The sequence below is a fragment of the Pangasianodon hypophthalmus genome, chromosome 27, assembly GCF_027358585.1.
Source record: "Pangasianodon hypophthalmus isolate fPanHyp1 chromosome 27, fPanHyp1.pri, whole genome shotgun sequence".
NCBI classification, from domain to species: domain Eukaryota; kingdom Metazoa; phylum Chordata; class Actinopteri; order Siluriformes; family Pangasiidae; genus Pangasianodon; species Pangasianodon hypophthalmus.
This window is the reverse complement of record NC_069736.1, coordinates 14702792-14719772: the sequence shown is the minus strand read 5'-3', so window position 1 is coordinate 14719772 and position 16981 is coordinate 14702792. Positions and strand designations below refer to the sequence as shown.

The following is a 16981-nucleotide window of genomic DNA, read 5'->3' as shown; positions in this document are numbered from 1 at the left end:
CTACTATTACTATTTATAATAACAATAACAATACTACTAGTACTGGAACAATTACTACTACTGCTACTACTACTAATAATAATACGAGTGGATTTGAGTTTGATCTCAGTGTGGTTTCTTTCCTCAGGGGGCTTGTTTATTGTTCAGGGAGAGAGCACACTGTCGCTGGCTTCCCGCTTTTGTTTGCGTTTGTTTTGGACTCCGCTTAGCGACGCCTCAGCGAGTACAGCATCCGCGGACACAGCACACACACGCTTCAGGACATTTTTAACACCATAGGATTATACGAGAGAGAAAAATGGTTTTGGCAGAAGTTTATGTCACTGTAACTTAGTCATTTATTCGGGGTTTGGCGCTGTGAAGCTGAAGTGCTAGGTTGTCGGTGAATAACTGAGGAAAAGAGGCGCTAGTAGGCTAACGTTCGCCAGCTAAATTAGCTGAGTTAGCTTAGCTGTAAAAGATGCGAGGTGGTTTTTAGCGAGATTTAAACACTTTGTAGAGGAGTTGTGTTTAATAGACAGGTGGATAAGCAGGTTTAGTCGGATAGAAGACATTTCCAGCTCCTCAAATGAACCTGGTTAGCTAGCGTAACGGCTGTTAGCTCGCTTTGAAACATTAGCTAGTTTGGCACCCGCGCGAGCGTTTCCACACGAGACCGGTGAGAGGAATGGCCACCGCTTCCGGTTTCTCTTCAGGCGTGAGCGGCTCGCGGAGCGGCGCGTCTCTGTCCGCGGCCTCGTCCGGAGCGGGCGGCCAGGCGCAGGCCATGGCGGTGGTGTGGGAATGGCAGGATGATACGGGTTCGTGGCGGCCCTACAGCGGCCAGGTGAGCTGCTTTATAGAGCAGTGTCTCCAGCATCATCGCAGCGCAGGCCCGGCTGTCACCACCATCTCCTTGGGGCAGAGTGACCCGAGCCTGGCCGCCTACATCATCGACATCCCGAGCCTCAAACAGTTCCGCCAGGACACCGGTAAGCATCTCTTTCAGGCATGAGCTATGTTTTTCCTGCTTCAGTACTAGGCCACTTTTCATTGATACGGGTGCCAATACATATATTGAGCCCCCTAGATTGTGTAATTCATGTTTACTTCCTAAGGCAAACCTTTTGCACCGTTTGGTGGTAGCATGGTGCTGGTAGCATGGTACCACCACCACCATGCTACCACCACCATGCTACCACCACCATGCTACCACCAGATCATTACAGATTTTTTTTTAAATGTTATAAAATAGTGTAATATTTAAACACAGCTTAATATTTAATCGGCTGTGTTTCAGCCATAGAGTGTTTTATTCCTGAACTTTCCACCTAGAAGTTGATATTATTTTTATAAGGTCATTTTTTTAATTTTTTTTTATTGAGGTTTGGATTAAATCTACTCAATTCACATGACCAGTCAAACAGGCTAATAACTACAAGAACTCAATAATGATATATATATATAATAATCTTTGTAATGGTGAATTGTGATTTCCTTATTTGTAACCAAAATTTAAAAAAATAAATTATAGGCCTCCTGGCTATGCGTCACAGACCCAAAATTGAGAACAACTAATCTAGTGTGTTCTTGGAAAAACTAGAAAAGTTTTGAAAATATTTGGATTTTTTTTTTTCTTTCTGGGAAAGAACCCTGTTAAAGTGAATTGGTTAGGTTTTAATCCAAGACTTGGAAGGGTCAATGCAGCGTGACTGCGGGTATTTCCCAAAGAAGCATGCCCATGACGTCTGCTCTTCAATAGAAAGAGAGTGCCTATAATAACCACAATAAACTTGAGCCAGTACAGTTAAAGGCCAACACAAATGTTAGTCTCTGCTGACTTTGTAAAGTCTCTGACAGTTGGCCTTTTCCATTGCGTCAAACGCGTCAAATACAGTACAGCAGCACCATCAGTTCTCTTTAGTGTCTCAACCACTACAGCGACCTTGTTTTTGAAAGACCTGTGACACCTGCACTCTCTGCTGACTGAACAGGATGGACGAGGGAGGAAATAATAGCAGGAAATGTGCTTCAGGTTCAGACAGGAAGGACAGTGGTTAGAGTAACTCTCTGAAGTTGCACTTAAAAATAGTACTTAAGAAAATTACAGGGTCATTTTAGGTATGTTTTGCATTTTTAAGCAAAAGAAAGCATAACTGTGTTTCTGCCTACTATTTCTATGTTGCGTTTGAGGAACAGATAGAGACTAAAAGGATTGCAAGCCAAATGCACAATCATGATGATTACTAACACACAATTACTACGGTATCATTTAATTTATTTAAAAACCAATTACATTTTTATCTCATTTTTCTTTTATTTGGCAACTTCTCCATCTTGGACAGCCACTTGCTCGATCTGTCTCTCTGTGCTGCTCTTAGATTTGGTGTATCTTTTTCCTGCAGGTAAGATCCGCTCGGTACGACGCAGCGTGGTCCATCAGTCGTCTGCCCTGGGCAACGGTGTGCTCTGGGAATGGGCCAATGATGAGGGTGGCTGGACAGCATATGAAACGCGCACCTCTAGTTTTCTGGAGCGCAGTTACTTAGCACGCCAGACCACGGCTGACTTGGGACCACAAGGCCATAACTACCTGGTGGACTTCACGTCGCTCGAACAGGTCAACAAGAACTCTGGCTATCGGCGGCGCGTGCGGAGGCAGACCGGCACTCCATACCCTCCTGCAGCAGCCTCGGGCACGGGCTCAGTCATCCACTCGGGCCCAGCGTGCACGTGCCAGCAGTGTTTGAGCCATGGACCCATGCCTGGCCGCTCGCGCCACTCTTTCTCAGCTGGAGCAGGCCCATCCTCGGCATACTCTCCGTATCCCAGAAGGCCGCTCTCTGTAGGGAACATGGCTTGGGGAGGACCCTGGAGCCCGGCAGCTACATCTATGGCTCAGCCTCCAGGGCCTGCACAATCCTTTCCAGCTACTCCCAACGGCTTGAGGTGAGATTGAGTGATTGGGCTGGCTGTTTGGCCCATGTGCAAACTTTAAACTTAGTTGGAATATGACCTAGTTGGGGTTCTGTAAGGTCCTGGTTGGAAGATGGTAAGCATAGACCTGATGATGTGGCATAGCATTCTGCTTCCTCTCGAGTTCTCTACTTTGATGCTTTTATAGAAGACAGGATCGCACTTTTCTGTTGTCAGGTCAGTTGGAGTTGACTCAGCTTCCCTTTTGACACTCATCTGACACTCAGAGTGTTGCACTTCTGCTTCTTGTTTCTAAAGCTCTCGTCAACATTATTTTCTTATTAGCTTCTTACTGTTGTCTATAGCTTCTGTGCTGAATTTAGCACCGAATGCAAAAGAAAGAGCGTTGTTTTGTTAAGGGATTTCTGAATTTTCTTCTTGTTGATTGAAGGTGGTCTGGACTGTATTTGGTAGAGGTGCTACAGAAACTGCAGAAACCGAACTTCTTTTCTGCTTATTCGGCCTCTTTGTGTCTAAGTGTGAACAAACCTGCATCTTTCAATATTATAAATGGAAAAATCTGATCTTGCCAAGCTTCACCAGCAAAACTCACAACCCTAAATGCTTAATAACTCACACACCACTGAGGTCTGGTAGTTAAATGAGATGACAAAAAAAGCTAATTTTAATCTTTTTTTTAAAACCACGTACAACATATACACCTGCTTCTGCATGTTACACTGCCATGGTCTGATCAGTGCAGCTTGGTGAAAGTGTAGCATATAACACATAACGTTAGCCTGTTTATCCGCTGTCAGTGACCACCAATCCTCTAGTAATATGCACAAAATAGACCAACACACCATTCAACATTCATGACTCGCGGCTTGTGTAAATACGAAAGTGCTGTGGAACATCCACTGTCATTCCTGCATGCTTTTCTATTCCTAGTACTGTCGAAGAGATGTTTACATTGGCATTGAGACGCTGCTGTCGAGCATTATGCGATCTGACACGCCCACACAGTTCTGATCAGGCAGAAAATATAAGTATGTAGCTTTTAGTTACAATTAAATTATAGCTAGGGATGATTTTTTTACTTGTTTGTATATTTATTTATGTAAATATTTGAAATTGGGCTGCCAGGCACATGATTGGCTAAACGAAACATTTTGCCTGACATTTATGTGATAATTGAAAAATGCTTCCATGTAGGGCAGTTTATAAACACATGCTAAGTTGGTACAAAATGTCTATGGTTTATTACATTTTATTACCTCCTGATGGGGATGAGTTAATGGCGATGAGTCATCTTAACAGTAGGCTGTTGTTTGTGTGTGTGAGAGAGTGAGAGAGAGAGAGAGTCATTAGGGAAATTACACGGTCAAGTGCACCAGTGCAACCTCAGTCACCGATGAAATGAAAATGAAATTAACTAACCTGGTATGACTGAAGGGGTATAATAGGAAATCTCCTGTACTGATAACCGTATCCAGTCTGAACACCATTACGTAGTTCTTTAAGCAAATCCATAGACCTGGTTCATGACTTGCAGCACTTCTACATTTATTAGGGTATTGTGTGATGTGCGAGTGGTGTTAACATTCTCCTTTTAGCTCCAGCTAATATTAAAACTGAGGCCTGTCTCAAGAAGCATGGAAGATTGTAACCATTGTATGCTTTGGGAAAAGAGGAAACCATGTATTTTTTGCAACAATTGTTTGCGTTCCATCAAGCAGCTCGAGTTGACAACCAGGAAGAACCTGTTTTTAGAGAAGAGTTATTTCAGGCTCGGCTTTAATAGGACATCCTTCATAGCTTATATATGCAAAAACTCCTGTCAGAGCTGCGGTTAATGGAAATGAGTCCTTCTGGCCAATCAGATTCGAGACTTCAACTGCACTGTGGCATAAATCCTATTAATGAATGTCCTGCAAAATCATTAATAATCGATGATTATTATTTCTATTTCCACAGCATTCCATCTATTCCCTTACAGTTGAATGGCTCCAGCAGCGTGAGTGCAGCCCTGGCAGGTACTGTACACACACATCTCCAAACACAGCTTATTCCATGTGTCTTTGTCTTGTTAGTTCCTCTATTCCCAAATGTACATTTTGACCTTTGTCATGCAGAAATCGCCTTTCTTGTGAGTGTCAGTCAGTCAGTGAACCAGGCGAATATTCCCTTGCCAAGTAGATTAGTGTGTGTCCTTGACTTGGCTCAGATATTATGATAGAAAAAAAAAAAGTCCAAAAGTTTCCCAACCGGTGCAGGCGTCATCATATCATCAGCCCAGATCATCACTGTGGTATGTTCTAGCTTTTTGTTCTGGATATATTTTAAATAACATACAAAAGCTGTCCTCGTCTCAGCCTTGCTCTTGTCGAATACATTATGTGAATCTGTTGTGTATTACAGGTTTTTGTCTGTTTTTTGCCACCAGGTCATACAACAGCCTAGATATTATAGTTTTAAGACTGGAGTTGGCAGGGGGAATTGGGGTATCTGCAGTTTATCAGCAAGAAAGAAGGAGCCTAGACAGAACTAGGATAACAAGCTGTTTGCCGCCCTCTGTGGCAAGCCAGATGGGCTCCGACTTCTCAAAGTCTGACGGTACAGCTCGCTAAAGTGCAGTCAGGTGGATGACACTCACTGTCAGAGTTCCTTACCGTCAAGGGATGCTCCGAAATCACGCCCTCATCACAGCATGCAACCACCCCCTCACTTGTGGTTGGCCTGCTCCACTTTTTGGCTCATCACTTTTCCTCTCCTCCACTCCTCCCCCTCCCCCTTCCTTCCTTCCTTCCTACCCTCCTTCCTACCCTCCCTCCCTCCCCCGCATGTTTTCTGCCTGGCCCTTGGGGCCGGCTGTCCAGGCATGGCTTCCATTTTGATGTCAGCAACAGGACTGGGAGTTCGCTTCATGACCAGCCCCTCCGGCAGGCCCAACCAAGCCCAGGCCAGCTCCGTTAAGAGGGCAAAGAGACAGCACAGGACAGGTAGCTAAGCCGTGCCAAACCTAAACACCTAACCCCGCACCCCTGACCTGCCCCTACTGCCCACACCCCTCTTTTCTTCTCCTCACATGATTCTGCTGCTTGCTCTAAACACCGCTTTGTTTTGTTTCTGAAGTGTTTTTTTTGTTATTTACAGAAAATTCTAGTTTTACCTAAGTATGTGTATGTGTGTGGTGTAAGGTTTTGTGATTCACTGCTGGTCTGTACAATAATGAACGTTATATATTGCGCATGCACAGTCAGTCACTCTGCCTTTTGCCATGCCTGCATTACTTGTCCATTTGTGTTCGTCCATTACTTGTTTGTGATGCTTGTGACATGCACGTCCTTTAACCTGTGAGACTAAACGTACATCTTAAGCAGTGTGCATAACATATGTCACATGTCAACACCATGCTATGCGCTTCCTGGCCGCTTTTAAAAGCATTTAGGCAGGGAGAGCTGATGAGGTTCAGACAAGACTGACACTTACAAGCAAGCCTAACCCACTTCCTTTTAATATCCGCTAACAAAACCATTTCAGTGTCAACACAGTTATTTCAGTGTTGCTGTTAGTTCACTCAACCTGTGCTCAGAACTTATATAGTGTAGTGCACTAGGACCTAGGGGACCTAAACCGCTGCTTATTGCATATCAAATTCCTCGCTATAGCTTGGCTATTACTCTGGGAAAGTGGTGCCGGATGATTTGTCTTTAGTAATCATATTTACTTTGGAGCCAGTTGTGCATGCAGGAAGCGGTGCTGGTACAAATAGAAACGAAGCACTTTCCCAGAGTACGCCTTGCTAAACTGCTTAACGTCTCAGCACAGCACTTTTTACTGTACAGAGTTCAAACATGGTTTGTGCTCTTAATGCGCAGTGAGGTTTTTTATTTCCAGTGTAGAACTTTCGTTGTCACAGAGAGTCTATCAGAATATAATTTCGCATTTTTCTGAGCTATAGCTGTGACAAATTTGTATATATTCTTCAGCCCATTGAAGGGATGCTTAGCTTTTGGAAGGGTATAAAATGTTTCCGTTTTGTGTCCTCAGCTGCCCAGAAACCTGAAGAGGTCATTAAGAAATACATGGAGGAAGTGCGTGTGATCCCAGACGAGGTATGATATACGTCATCATCTCCTCAAACAAACAGAATGCACCTCAAAATTATTTTGAGACGTTTGTCACCTGTTATACAACAGCACTATGTACCACCACAAGTGTTTTATTCCTTAATTTATAGAAATGTAGCCTCTTGTTTGACTAAATGCCAGCAGGGTGATTGTGAGATCATACAATTATAATGCAAGTAATATAATTTAGTCATTCCTTGTCACTGTAATTCAGTGTATTTGCTTTCTCTGGGGAAAACTGAGACATTTTGTATCGTTTCAGGACTGCATGATTTGCATGGAGCGTCTGTCGTGTCCCTCCGGCTACGACAGCCCTGAAGGGGGCAGCCAGGCCCTGCAGCCCAGCACGGTCGGCAAGTTCACCAAGTGCGGACACACCTTACACATGCTCTGCATGCTGGCCATGTACAACAATGGCAACAAGGTATGATGCTTTCAGCACAGAACCTCACAGAGCTGTGTCTGCATGAGTAAAGCTCCAGGTCAAATGCTATAATTTATAAAGAAGACCAGCTTATTTAAGGAGTTTCAACAACAGAAACTGATTGATCTCTAATTCAGTGCCAGTGGTTCCAGCAGTATCAGTTTCAATACCTGGTCAAGGACTAATGGTAGTTGGGGATGATTTGTTACACACACCCATGTCACACAGTGAAAATAAAAAATCAAGTTGATTGATGATATGTTTATGTTGTCAAACCCCACAAATGTTTCATTTCTCAAAAAACGTAAGTACAAACATTGGACCTCATTCATCAATCTTTGAGTAAAGTTGTGTGTAAATGTTTGTGTAAGTCAGATTGAACTAAAAATGTATGCTGGATTTACAAAAGTTTCGTAAAGGCTGACTTTCTTCTTATTCGCATGTGTATGTTGATAAATGGCAATCACCTGTAAATTACGGGGCACGTGCGCACCACAGCCATAAGCCATAGCCGTTAAAAGGCCAAGTTCACAGAGCGGAAAGTGCAAAATGGCTACTAAACAGCCAAAAAAAGAAGAATTTCTCTGGGGCAGAAGTGCTTTAGACATACATCTATGCGAATAAAAAATATTATTATTATTAGCAGCATATCCAGCCGAGTCACTGCACCTGAAAAGGCTAAAATATGGAGAGAATTTACAGAGGTGTGTGTAATATTTTCTTAATATCATTTAGACCTATATGAAATGATGGGTCTAAAAATATTTAATTTGTGTGTTTTTGAAATAAATAATCGATTTGAACATGACATTATAAGCCGTACCTAATAATGCAGTAACTCGTTACAAATTATAAGATTCAAAGCCAGTCAATCAAGGTTTACTTTTATTAATCGTCTTATGCGTAAATTAACACACATTCGGAAATAACTTTTTTTTTTTTTTTTTTTTTTTTATCTCTTCCTGTCACTGTCTTTCACTTTTACTCTCACTCTCTCTCCTTCCACTAACCCCAAGCTGCATTCATGTCACAGCCACAAGGTGTGCTGTTTTATCAAAACGCATCATTAAATAAATTGAAAATATATAAAATTTTATATAGAAAATATATATATTTGTAATTTAAGAGCCTGTGAGGGAAACACTGTTATTTCCTTACAGTGTTAATTTTGTTTCCTCATATTTTCATCAAAATGTAAACATTGAAACGTAACAACGTGGTGTGGATTTTTCTTTTGTTAAACTTGACGAGATTTAATGATAGTCACTGAGTCATTTTGTCAATGTAAGCTGATCAGACAAAGAAACAATATTAAACCAAACTCGAATTGAACTAGAATTATTTGTTGGTGTGTTTGGTCCCCTGATTTTTATGGGCATTCTGGACATGTGTGTATTGGACATGTGTGTTATTTTGAAAGTACTATATTTTTTTGTATGCAGTCTTTCTGCTGTATTTGTGTATATTTCCACTTTCTGACTCTGCTGTGTCTGTTATATGAAAGGACGGCAGCCTGCAGTGCCCCTCTTGCAAGACAATCTATGGCGAAAAGACCGGCACTCAACCAAAGGGCAAGATGGAAATATACAGCATCCCTCAATCCCTCCCAGGCCACCCAGACTGCGGCACTATACAGATAATCTACAACATCCCACCTGGAATACAGGTCACTGTTCCATTCAGCTCTATAAATATATATATATTATACCAGACTATAATTATATCAAGAGTCTTGTGTTTCTGTCCTCAGGGTGCCGAGCACCCAAATCCCGGCCAGCCTTACACCTGTCGAGGTTTTCCCCGCTTCTGTTTCCTGCCTGACAACGACAAGGGCAGAAAGGTATGGTTTTAATTATGCAGTCACTGAATGAGGAAGAGACATCCTTCTGAGACAAAACAGTTGAAAGTGTATAAACACTAAAGAATAGTCCAGAATATAGGTTCTGATTGTTCCATCATGGAAAAAAAAAGTTGTAAAAATGTCAGATTGTTTTTCTTAAACAAGACTTAACAATTCTTCAGTAATGTAACCCAAAGCATTTGTTATTTACTGAAGGACCATAGTGGAGAACAGCAGAGGAGATTAGCTAATTACATTAGCTAATATTTCTTCTTCAGCAAACTGCATATGAAAGGACTGAATGCAGCAGTCTAGATTATAGTACACACAGCCTTTGGAGTTTGGAATTAGCATATGTATACTGGTATAAATGGGGTTTCATTTTTCATCTAGACTAGATTATATGTTGTTAACAAATGGATTATTTTGGATTTTTGTGGAACCAAGTGCAACAGCAACACCAATGGACCTAAAAATACACAGATTGGTATGAAGAAATAATGCTGGGGCTGAATTCTTTCCAACCCAGACTGTAGATTCATGCAGCTCATCAGTGTCAGGTGATTTACACAGAGTGAAATGCCCCCTAGATTTGATCTCCATTTGGGCTGATTTGGTAATGAAGATGCGTGTGAAATACCGTCACTGGTGTAGCGAACATGAACAGCCAGCCGTCGCTGTATATTGCGTTTGTTTGCTCAAGTTTATGCTCCTAATGTCTCTATGCTGTTCCTTCACAGGTGCTGGAGCTGCTGAAGGTGGCGTGGACGCGGCGGTTGATCTTCACAGTAGGCACGTCCAACACGACAGGCGAGCCTGACACGGTGGTGTGGAACGAGATCCACCACAAGACTGAGATGATGTCGAATGTCTCAGGCCATGGCTACCCAGACCCCAACTATCTGGACAACGTTCTGGCAGAGCTGGCAGCGCAGGGTGTAACTGAGGACTGCCTGAAAAGAGACAACCCTCGGCCACGTGAACCCGAGTAGCTTCCGAAACCCTAGGCAAAATCTACGCAATCACTAATCAGGCTTGACAATAAAGAGACACTGTGTAGGATCGTAGTAAGATTTTGAGCATGTAGAAATGCTTGGATTAATGGCGTATAATCGTAAGATGCCGTCACTGGAAAAAAAAAAACAAACCTGTATTGCATCTTTCATGAAAATCCGCTAACTAGGAACTGATTCTCTGTAACATCTAGATTTAAAAAAACAAAAAAAACATGGCTGTGCACGCAGGACAGGTCCACCGTACAAACACAGCCTTCTGTCATTAATTTTTCTCTATTGATTTGTAATACAGACGTTCAGAACCTTAACGAAGTCTTACTCGGTACATTATTTAAGGATGAGAAAATAAGGGAAGGTCGGTTTACAGTATGAAGTTTTTGTGAATGTATATAAGCGTAGGTGGTGATGGGCTCAATAGAGGATTTATCCCCCTCACTTCAGTGTTTTCGAATGCTCCAGTATCTCTATTTCTGAACAGCTGTGTCACTTCTATCATACCATTTAAGAGGCAGCTATGATTTGGGTTCGAACATGCAATCTTTCGTAGCACTTTAGCTTTTGCGGTGCTGTGAATCAAAAAGGGATTTCTAAAGCCAAGTGTAGCTTAAAAAAAAAAAAAAAAAAAAAAAAAAAAAGCTTCTTTCCTGGCATGGCATGTATTACAATACACAGTTTATAGTACATTCCAACACTTCTTCCAACTTCTCTGTAAAGGATCTCTTCATATAAACCACCAGGGCAAGGATCGACAATTCATGTTAAAAAAAAACAAAACAAAAAAAAAAGCAGTGGCATCGCTTGGAGACATATTACAAAAAAATTATCCAATGTAATTATTGCAGAACAATGCAAATAGTTTTTACTAGTACTGTATTAATTGTATTACAAAATTAAAGTGTTACAAATTGCGACTATTTTAATTCATGCTTTTTGAAATGCTTTGTTGCTACTATTAAGTAGGATATTTGAAAGCACAAGGGAATTGTTTTGTATGATCTATTAACGTTTATAACGTTTCTCTGCCTGCACACATACACATATCTCGCCTCCCCATCTCCCCCCAAACTACAGCTTTATAATGCAGAGAAACTTGGGGGAAAAAAAATTGACAAACTTCTCATTTGGAGAAACTAATATGACATTACTTATGGTGAATAGGGAAATGATTGCAGATCCAGAATTCTCACAATGCTGTGCAAATTCCAATACTTGCCACAGCTGGTGAGACCTGTGTGTGTGTGTGTGTGTTTCTGCTATAGTTATGCAATACACTCGCTTGAAGGAATTTAAAGGTGCACTATAATTGTATGGGGTTTTTGTTATTTATTTTTTTTATTTTTATTTTTTTTGAGTGGCAGGTTGTCACACAAGGAATGAGACCCTGTGGGTGATAAAAATACATTTAAAAATGGATTGTATTAGTGACATCTAAGCACCTGATTACAAATTTAAAAAAAAAACAAGCCTTCCCTCAGTTTGCACTTCGCTAATCCTTGCAGCTTCTTCTTATTCCCCAAAAAACCTTTCAAATTGCAACCGTTTTAATTCTTAAAGCGACAGTAACAAGAGCATTATGCACTATTACTGTCGTAGGCAAGCTGATTTATTCCTCTAATATGGATTTGCTGAGTGAAGGAAGGCAAGAGACAATTCATGTCATTTTGTATAACATGTACACAGTGTAGCCTGGTAGTGTTTTTCTGTTCTGTGATTTTTTTTTTTTTTTTGTCTGAGAACTGTTGGGTAAAATGTACTTGTATCTTGCTAGCAGATCCTTTATATTTAACTTTCTCCATCAGAGGGCAGTATTGAACTGCAGGATTTGCATCCATCCAAAATCTCAGCCAGATAACTCTTCTTGCTCAGAAATGATATTGTGGATTTTGTGAGGGTGGGGAAAAAAAAAAAAGAAACATGTTTTCTCAGCTGTTGTCGCAGGCATGATAATGTCTCACAGTAAAGCTGTTGTACCTACCTGTCATAACTAAATAAGCATCTTCCACAACAGAGGCAGAACAGGGCACGCTCCATTTGTTTAGGCCGTTGCGAAGATGTTTTCTTCACGAAATGTTGTTTGCTCAAAGAAACCTTGGCTCCTCCCTGACACACTGCACACTTTAAGCCTGGGATATGTGACTAGGCCATGTTGATGGTTCATTACTCAACATGAATTAAACGGTGCATGAAATAAAGTGAAGGGTGAGTAAGCCATGTTCACTTATTTTATGTTCACTGTGCTACACTGGTGATAACTACATGCTCAAATGTATAGGTCGTTATGAGTTAAAGGGATTCGGACCCCACTAAAACAACAATTAGTTTAGTTTTTGACTTATTGGGGCTATATTACATTATAATAATACAACACGTAGCGAATTTATTCACTATAAAGTTCTTTGTTGCTTCAGTTAAAAAGGTAAGTAAACTGGTTGCCTTAAAATATTCACTGAAACTATATGCACTAAGGAAATGACAAATTATGTTAGTGCATTAATGCGACAAAGCAAGAAAAGTTATGAGGAAAAAAAAAACAGGACTGGGCATGCTGTTTTAGGAAAATAATCAATGATGGGGTGGTTTGCACAAAGCAGTGTTACTGTTACCTCCCTGAAGCTGATTATTTTCCCATAACAGAACATCTTGAATTGATTTATTTTGTCTTACACCACTAAAATTCACCAACAATTACATTTTTATTTATTGAAAAAACATTGTAATTTTCATCTGTCTATTGTTACAGTTAATATTGTGAGCCCTCACTCACCTCTTTTTTTTTTTGTCTTTTTCTTGAAGTTAATAAGACAAAAAATGCACTTACGTTGTGCTGACATTGGAGACTCCTTCCTTCTGAAAATGCTAAACAAACATCTCAGAGAAAACTTATATCAACAATTACATTTTTCTGTGGCGCATCCGCCATACAAATCCCGGTGTAGGCTGTTACTATAGAAACTATAGATAATGCATTAAAACTATTGTCAGAGCCACTGTTACAGAAAATTAATCAACATCTTCTGACCAAACAGAATTGAGAATTCAGTTGTGTATGTGGTGTATAGTTATATGGAGTACAGGTATGTCCTTGTTATAGAATGAATTCATTTTTCGAAATTATGAGTCAGATGCAATTTATTTGTAACACAACTCCAAATTAACTGAATATGCCCTTACTGAAATCAGGACTGTTCATTATCGTAAAGAAAGCATTTCAATTGTTTTTTCAAGCCACTGCACTCAATTATAGATAAAATGTGACTAATTCATAAATTCTTGGCAAACGTCTACACTGCCTGAGCTGAAATCGGAGAATATAAATGACAGTGATAGTTATCTTTTCTAACAATAAATCTGATTTACATATTGGGTTCAAGCCTAAAACTGACCTTATGATTGCATTTCTCATCGATGCTCTGTCAACGAGAAGCTCAAAATTTCTGAAAACAATTAACTATGAATGCTCCAATGAGCCAAAAAACTTCAAGCTGAAGGCCTCTCAAAATCAATTTAGTCAATTTAGCTGTAGAGAAAATAAAGCCATGTCAGCTTTTTGAGCCACGCACTCAATAGATGGAAAAATAATTCTGTTATATCTAATAGCTCTCCTCTAAATAACTATAGGCATTTACTTTGAAGCAACTTGTTGACAGGCCAACGTGAGAGAGATTACTTTTCTTCTGATCCCGATGAAGACTTCCATCAAACTCTACTCAACACAACTTTGCCAAGTAACAAAGAAGAAAAAAACAACAACTCTATTTTAAGCTGTTTTTAACTTTGACACCTTGGAATTGTAAGACTTTGCCTGACCTTTCTGTGAAGCTGACCTTAACTAAAGTAAAAAAAAATTTACTTTTAAACTTTAGATTATTAAATATTTTAGTGTAGAACTTTTCACATACATCTGGAATAAAAAATTAAACGTTTTTATAACATAATTTGACGTTCATTGCAATATTTGTAACATAAATAGTAATTATTACTAATTTGTAAGTTTCCAGAGGTTTAGAGAAGATATGAGATTTTTTCACCACAAGAAAGATCGTTAACACAAGTTGTATTTTGTCTAACAATAAAGTTTGTTTACAAACTGGACAGCTAGTGTCTAACCAGTTGCTTTAAATAGTTTCTGACATGAATGTTTTTCATGGATTGGCATGTAGCCTAGTCGGTAGCACTTCCTCCCCATGCACGAGGCACGTTCTTCCGATGAAAGCTATCTCTTCACGCTCCATCTTCATGAACATAATGAGCCCCACTCTGACTGCATCTTATTAGGAAACATCTATGCTGTTTGCTGTCGGTAATTAAAATGAGTAGAGAGGGGGGCTGTGATGAATGTACTCCAGTGCATACACAGTTCGTCCCTCAACCGAATGCTCATTTCCTTCCTCATGCTTGCTAATGAAAGGCTGAGATGATGTTTTTGATTTCGGAACAGACAACATTTTTGAGGCTGTATCTCCTGCAGAATGGGCAGTTGATAAAATAAAGACATAAAAAAAAATTAGCTAATTTACGCTTTTAAAATGAACTTACATTACATGGCACAAGCATGCAGAAGCCAAATGTTTGCTTAATGACTCTTGGAAATAAGGAGGTGGAGTCACGTCTGGTTTTATGACCACATCCATTTCAGCTTTCAGTCAGAGCCTGACTGAATCGACCACATCGAATGCGTCCTGTAACAAATGTGGTCAGTTGTGTTGAAACGAGGCTACATCTTGACCAGAATTCATTAACAGAGACCATTTATCAGCACAAACCTCCAGCTCAAAGTTGACCTCCAGTGCAGCTGTTTATAATTCAACTCTCACACTAGACCACTCGAGTCATCATTTCCCAGATTCAACTGCAGGAGCATAAGCTATAATCAGTAACCTGCTGATAGGGAAGCTCCATCAAACTCCAACCCCTCTATCTTCCTAGAATCTACCATCCCAAGTGCAAATCTATAAGAATTTCCAAGTTAACTTGCATACCAAAATTACAAATGGGTCACGGTGTGCCAGTGGATGATTGCAGGACTTATAGATTTTTTTTTTTTTTTTTTTTTTTTTTTTACAGTGAAGGGAAATAAGTGATCGGACACATTTTTGTTTTTGTTATTGAATATACATACTTCCAGTGTATATATCCACTTTAAATTTACACACATAATGTTTCGACTTTGCACTTGTAAATATGAAAAAAGCATGTATTTATGAGCATTATTAAAAGAGAAAAGAAATTGATGGGAAATATTATTTGGACACGACAAATTACCAACATTAGTACTTTATTGCAAAGCTATTGTTGGCAATTACAGCTTCGAGACGTCTGATAAGAAGTAATTAGCTTTTTGCAGTATTATGGCTCAGTTTTGGCCCATTGCTCTTGGCAAATTGTCTTCAATTCCCCAAGGTTATGAGGATCCCCCCTGATGGACTCGCAGTTTCAAAATCCTCTATAAATTTTCAATGGGTTTCATGTCAGGAGATTGGCTAGGGCATGCGAGGGCTTCTTGAGTTATTCTGGCTGTATGTTTCGGGTCATTGTCTTCTTGAAACGTCCATCTTCTCCCCAGAGTCAGCTTCTTGAGATTAAATTCTCCTCTAATATGTCCCGGTACACTGTGCCATTCATGTTTCCTTTGATGATGCGTAACGTGGCAGGAGCGTTTGCCCCATATCATGATGCTTCCACCTCCATGCTTCACTGTAGATATGGTGTTCTTGGGATTAATTAATTGGGGTCAATTAAGGTTTTGTTATTTGTTTAATAAAGATCAAAATAGACATGTAAAATGTTAATAATTTGAACTTAAATATACAAATAACAAAAGTTTAATTAACCCCTTATTTGTGTTCCTTAAAATAAAGTGGTACCACAGTTTCTATGAATTTTCATGTGAATTCATGTCAATCGCCCCATTAATCAGTTGCACTGCCACATCTCATTAATGACTGTTGATCACACCGGGTATGTTCCTGACTCCTGCTGGAAGATTGCAAATTTCCAGGAGCTCTGCCTCTTGTGAGTTCTCAAAAAATTCTGCTCTTCCCCACAGTCGAGCTGCTCTCAGTTCATTACCAGCAGCTGACAAAGCCAAGCTTCCAGCCCTTATCCTGCAGCTCGTAATTAATAATGTAAATGGATAGGAATCTCATGCTCCAAGGGGTTCCAGAGTGCCATAACATTTCCATTTCTACACCTCATGTGTGTCAGAGCCCTGTTCAGACTGTGCTTTGCTTCGTTTTGTCTTAGCCAGCAGCTCAGAAAATGCCAAAACAATGGCCTTTAGAATAAATATTCAGCCAAGGGGGCTGTAAGAGGTCTGCTAAATTAGCTCCAAACCGTGGCCTCTGGCTCGCCTCTCCCAAGCATATCTGCTTGCTCATTAAAAAGATATGCTGTATGTTTTGCTGGATCAATTTGAGCAAATGTGAGTTTTTTTTTCTCCCCTCTGTGTGCTGGCCACTCTTAGGATATATGAGGTAATAAGTATTTTTTGGCTGCACTGTCAGTGCTGCAAGTTAGGATATTAGCTTTTTAATTAGATAATAGGTGAAATATTGGGATGTTCTGTCAGCGTCTCAGTATTGCGTTATGGCCTCACTTCAGGCCACTACCCGGGGCTCGTTCAGAGACTGGTCTTCTTTGCTAACAGCCCTCACGAGGAATAATCTGGACTCTC

The 16981-nt window shown here is 40.3% G+C and overlaps 1 protein-coding gene across 2 annotated transcripts; it reads left to right on the top strand.

Moving 5' to 3' along the window:
• The first annotated feature begins 129 nt into the window (after window positions 1-129).
• On the top strand, window positions 130-11228 carry dtx2 (deltex 2, E3 ubiquitin ligase). 2 transcript variants are annotated; one of them, XM_026922042.3, is made up of 9 exons: window positions 130-971; window positions 2385-2928; window positions 4873-4931; window positions 5775-5897; window positions 6949-7013; window positions 7291-7452; window positions 8957-9118; window positions 9203-9292; window positions 10033-11228. In XM_026922042.3, the coding sequence occupies exons 1-9, from the start codon at window positions 668-670 to the stop codon at window positions 10282-10284; spliced, it is 1761 nt and encodes a 586-aa protein (XP_026777843.1). In that variant the 5' UTR covers window positions 130-667; the 3' UTR covers window positions 10285-11228. The 2 variants fall into 2 exon arrangements, with proteins under 2 accessions (XP_026777843.1, XP_026777844.1); XM_026922043.3 differs by lacking the exon at window positions 5775-5897 and having other exon boundaries at window positions 131-971.
• The last annotated feature ends 5753 nt before the right edge of the window (window positions 11229-16981 follow it).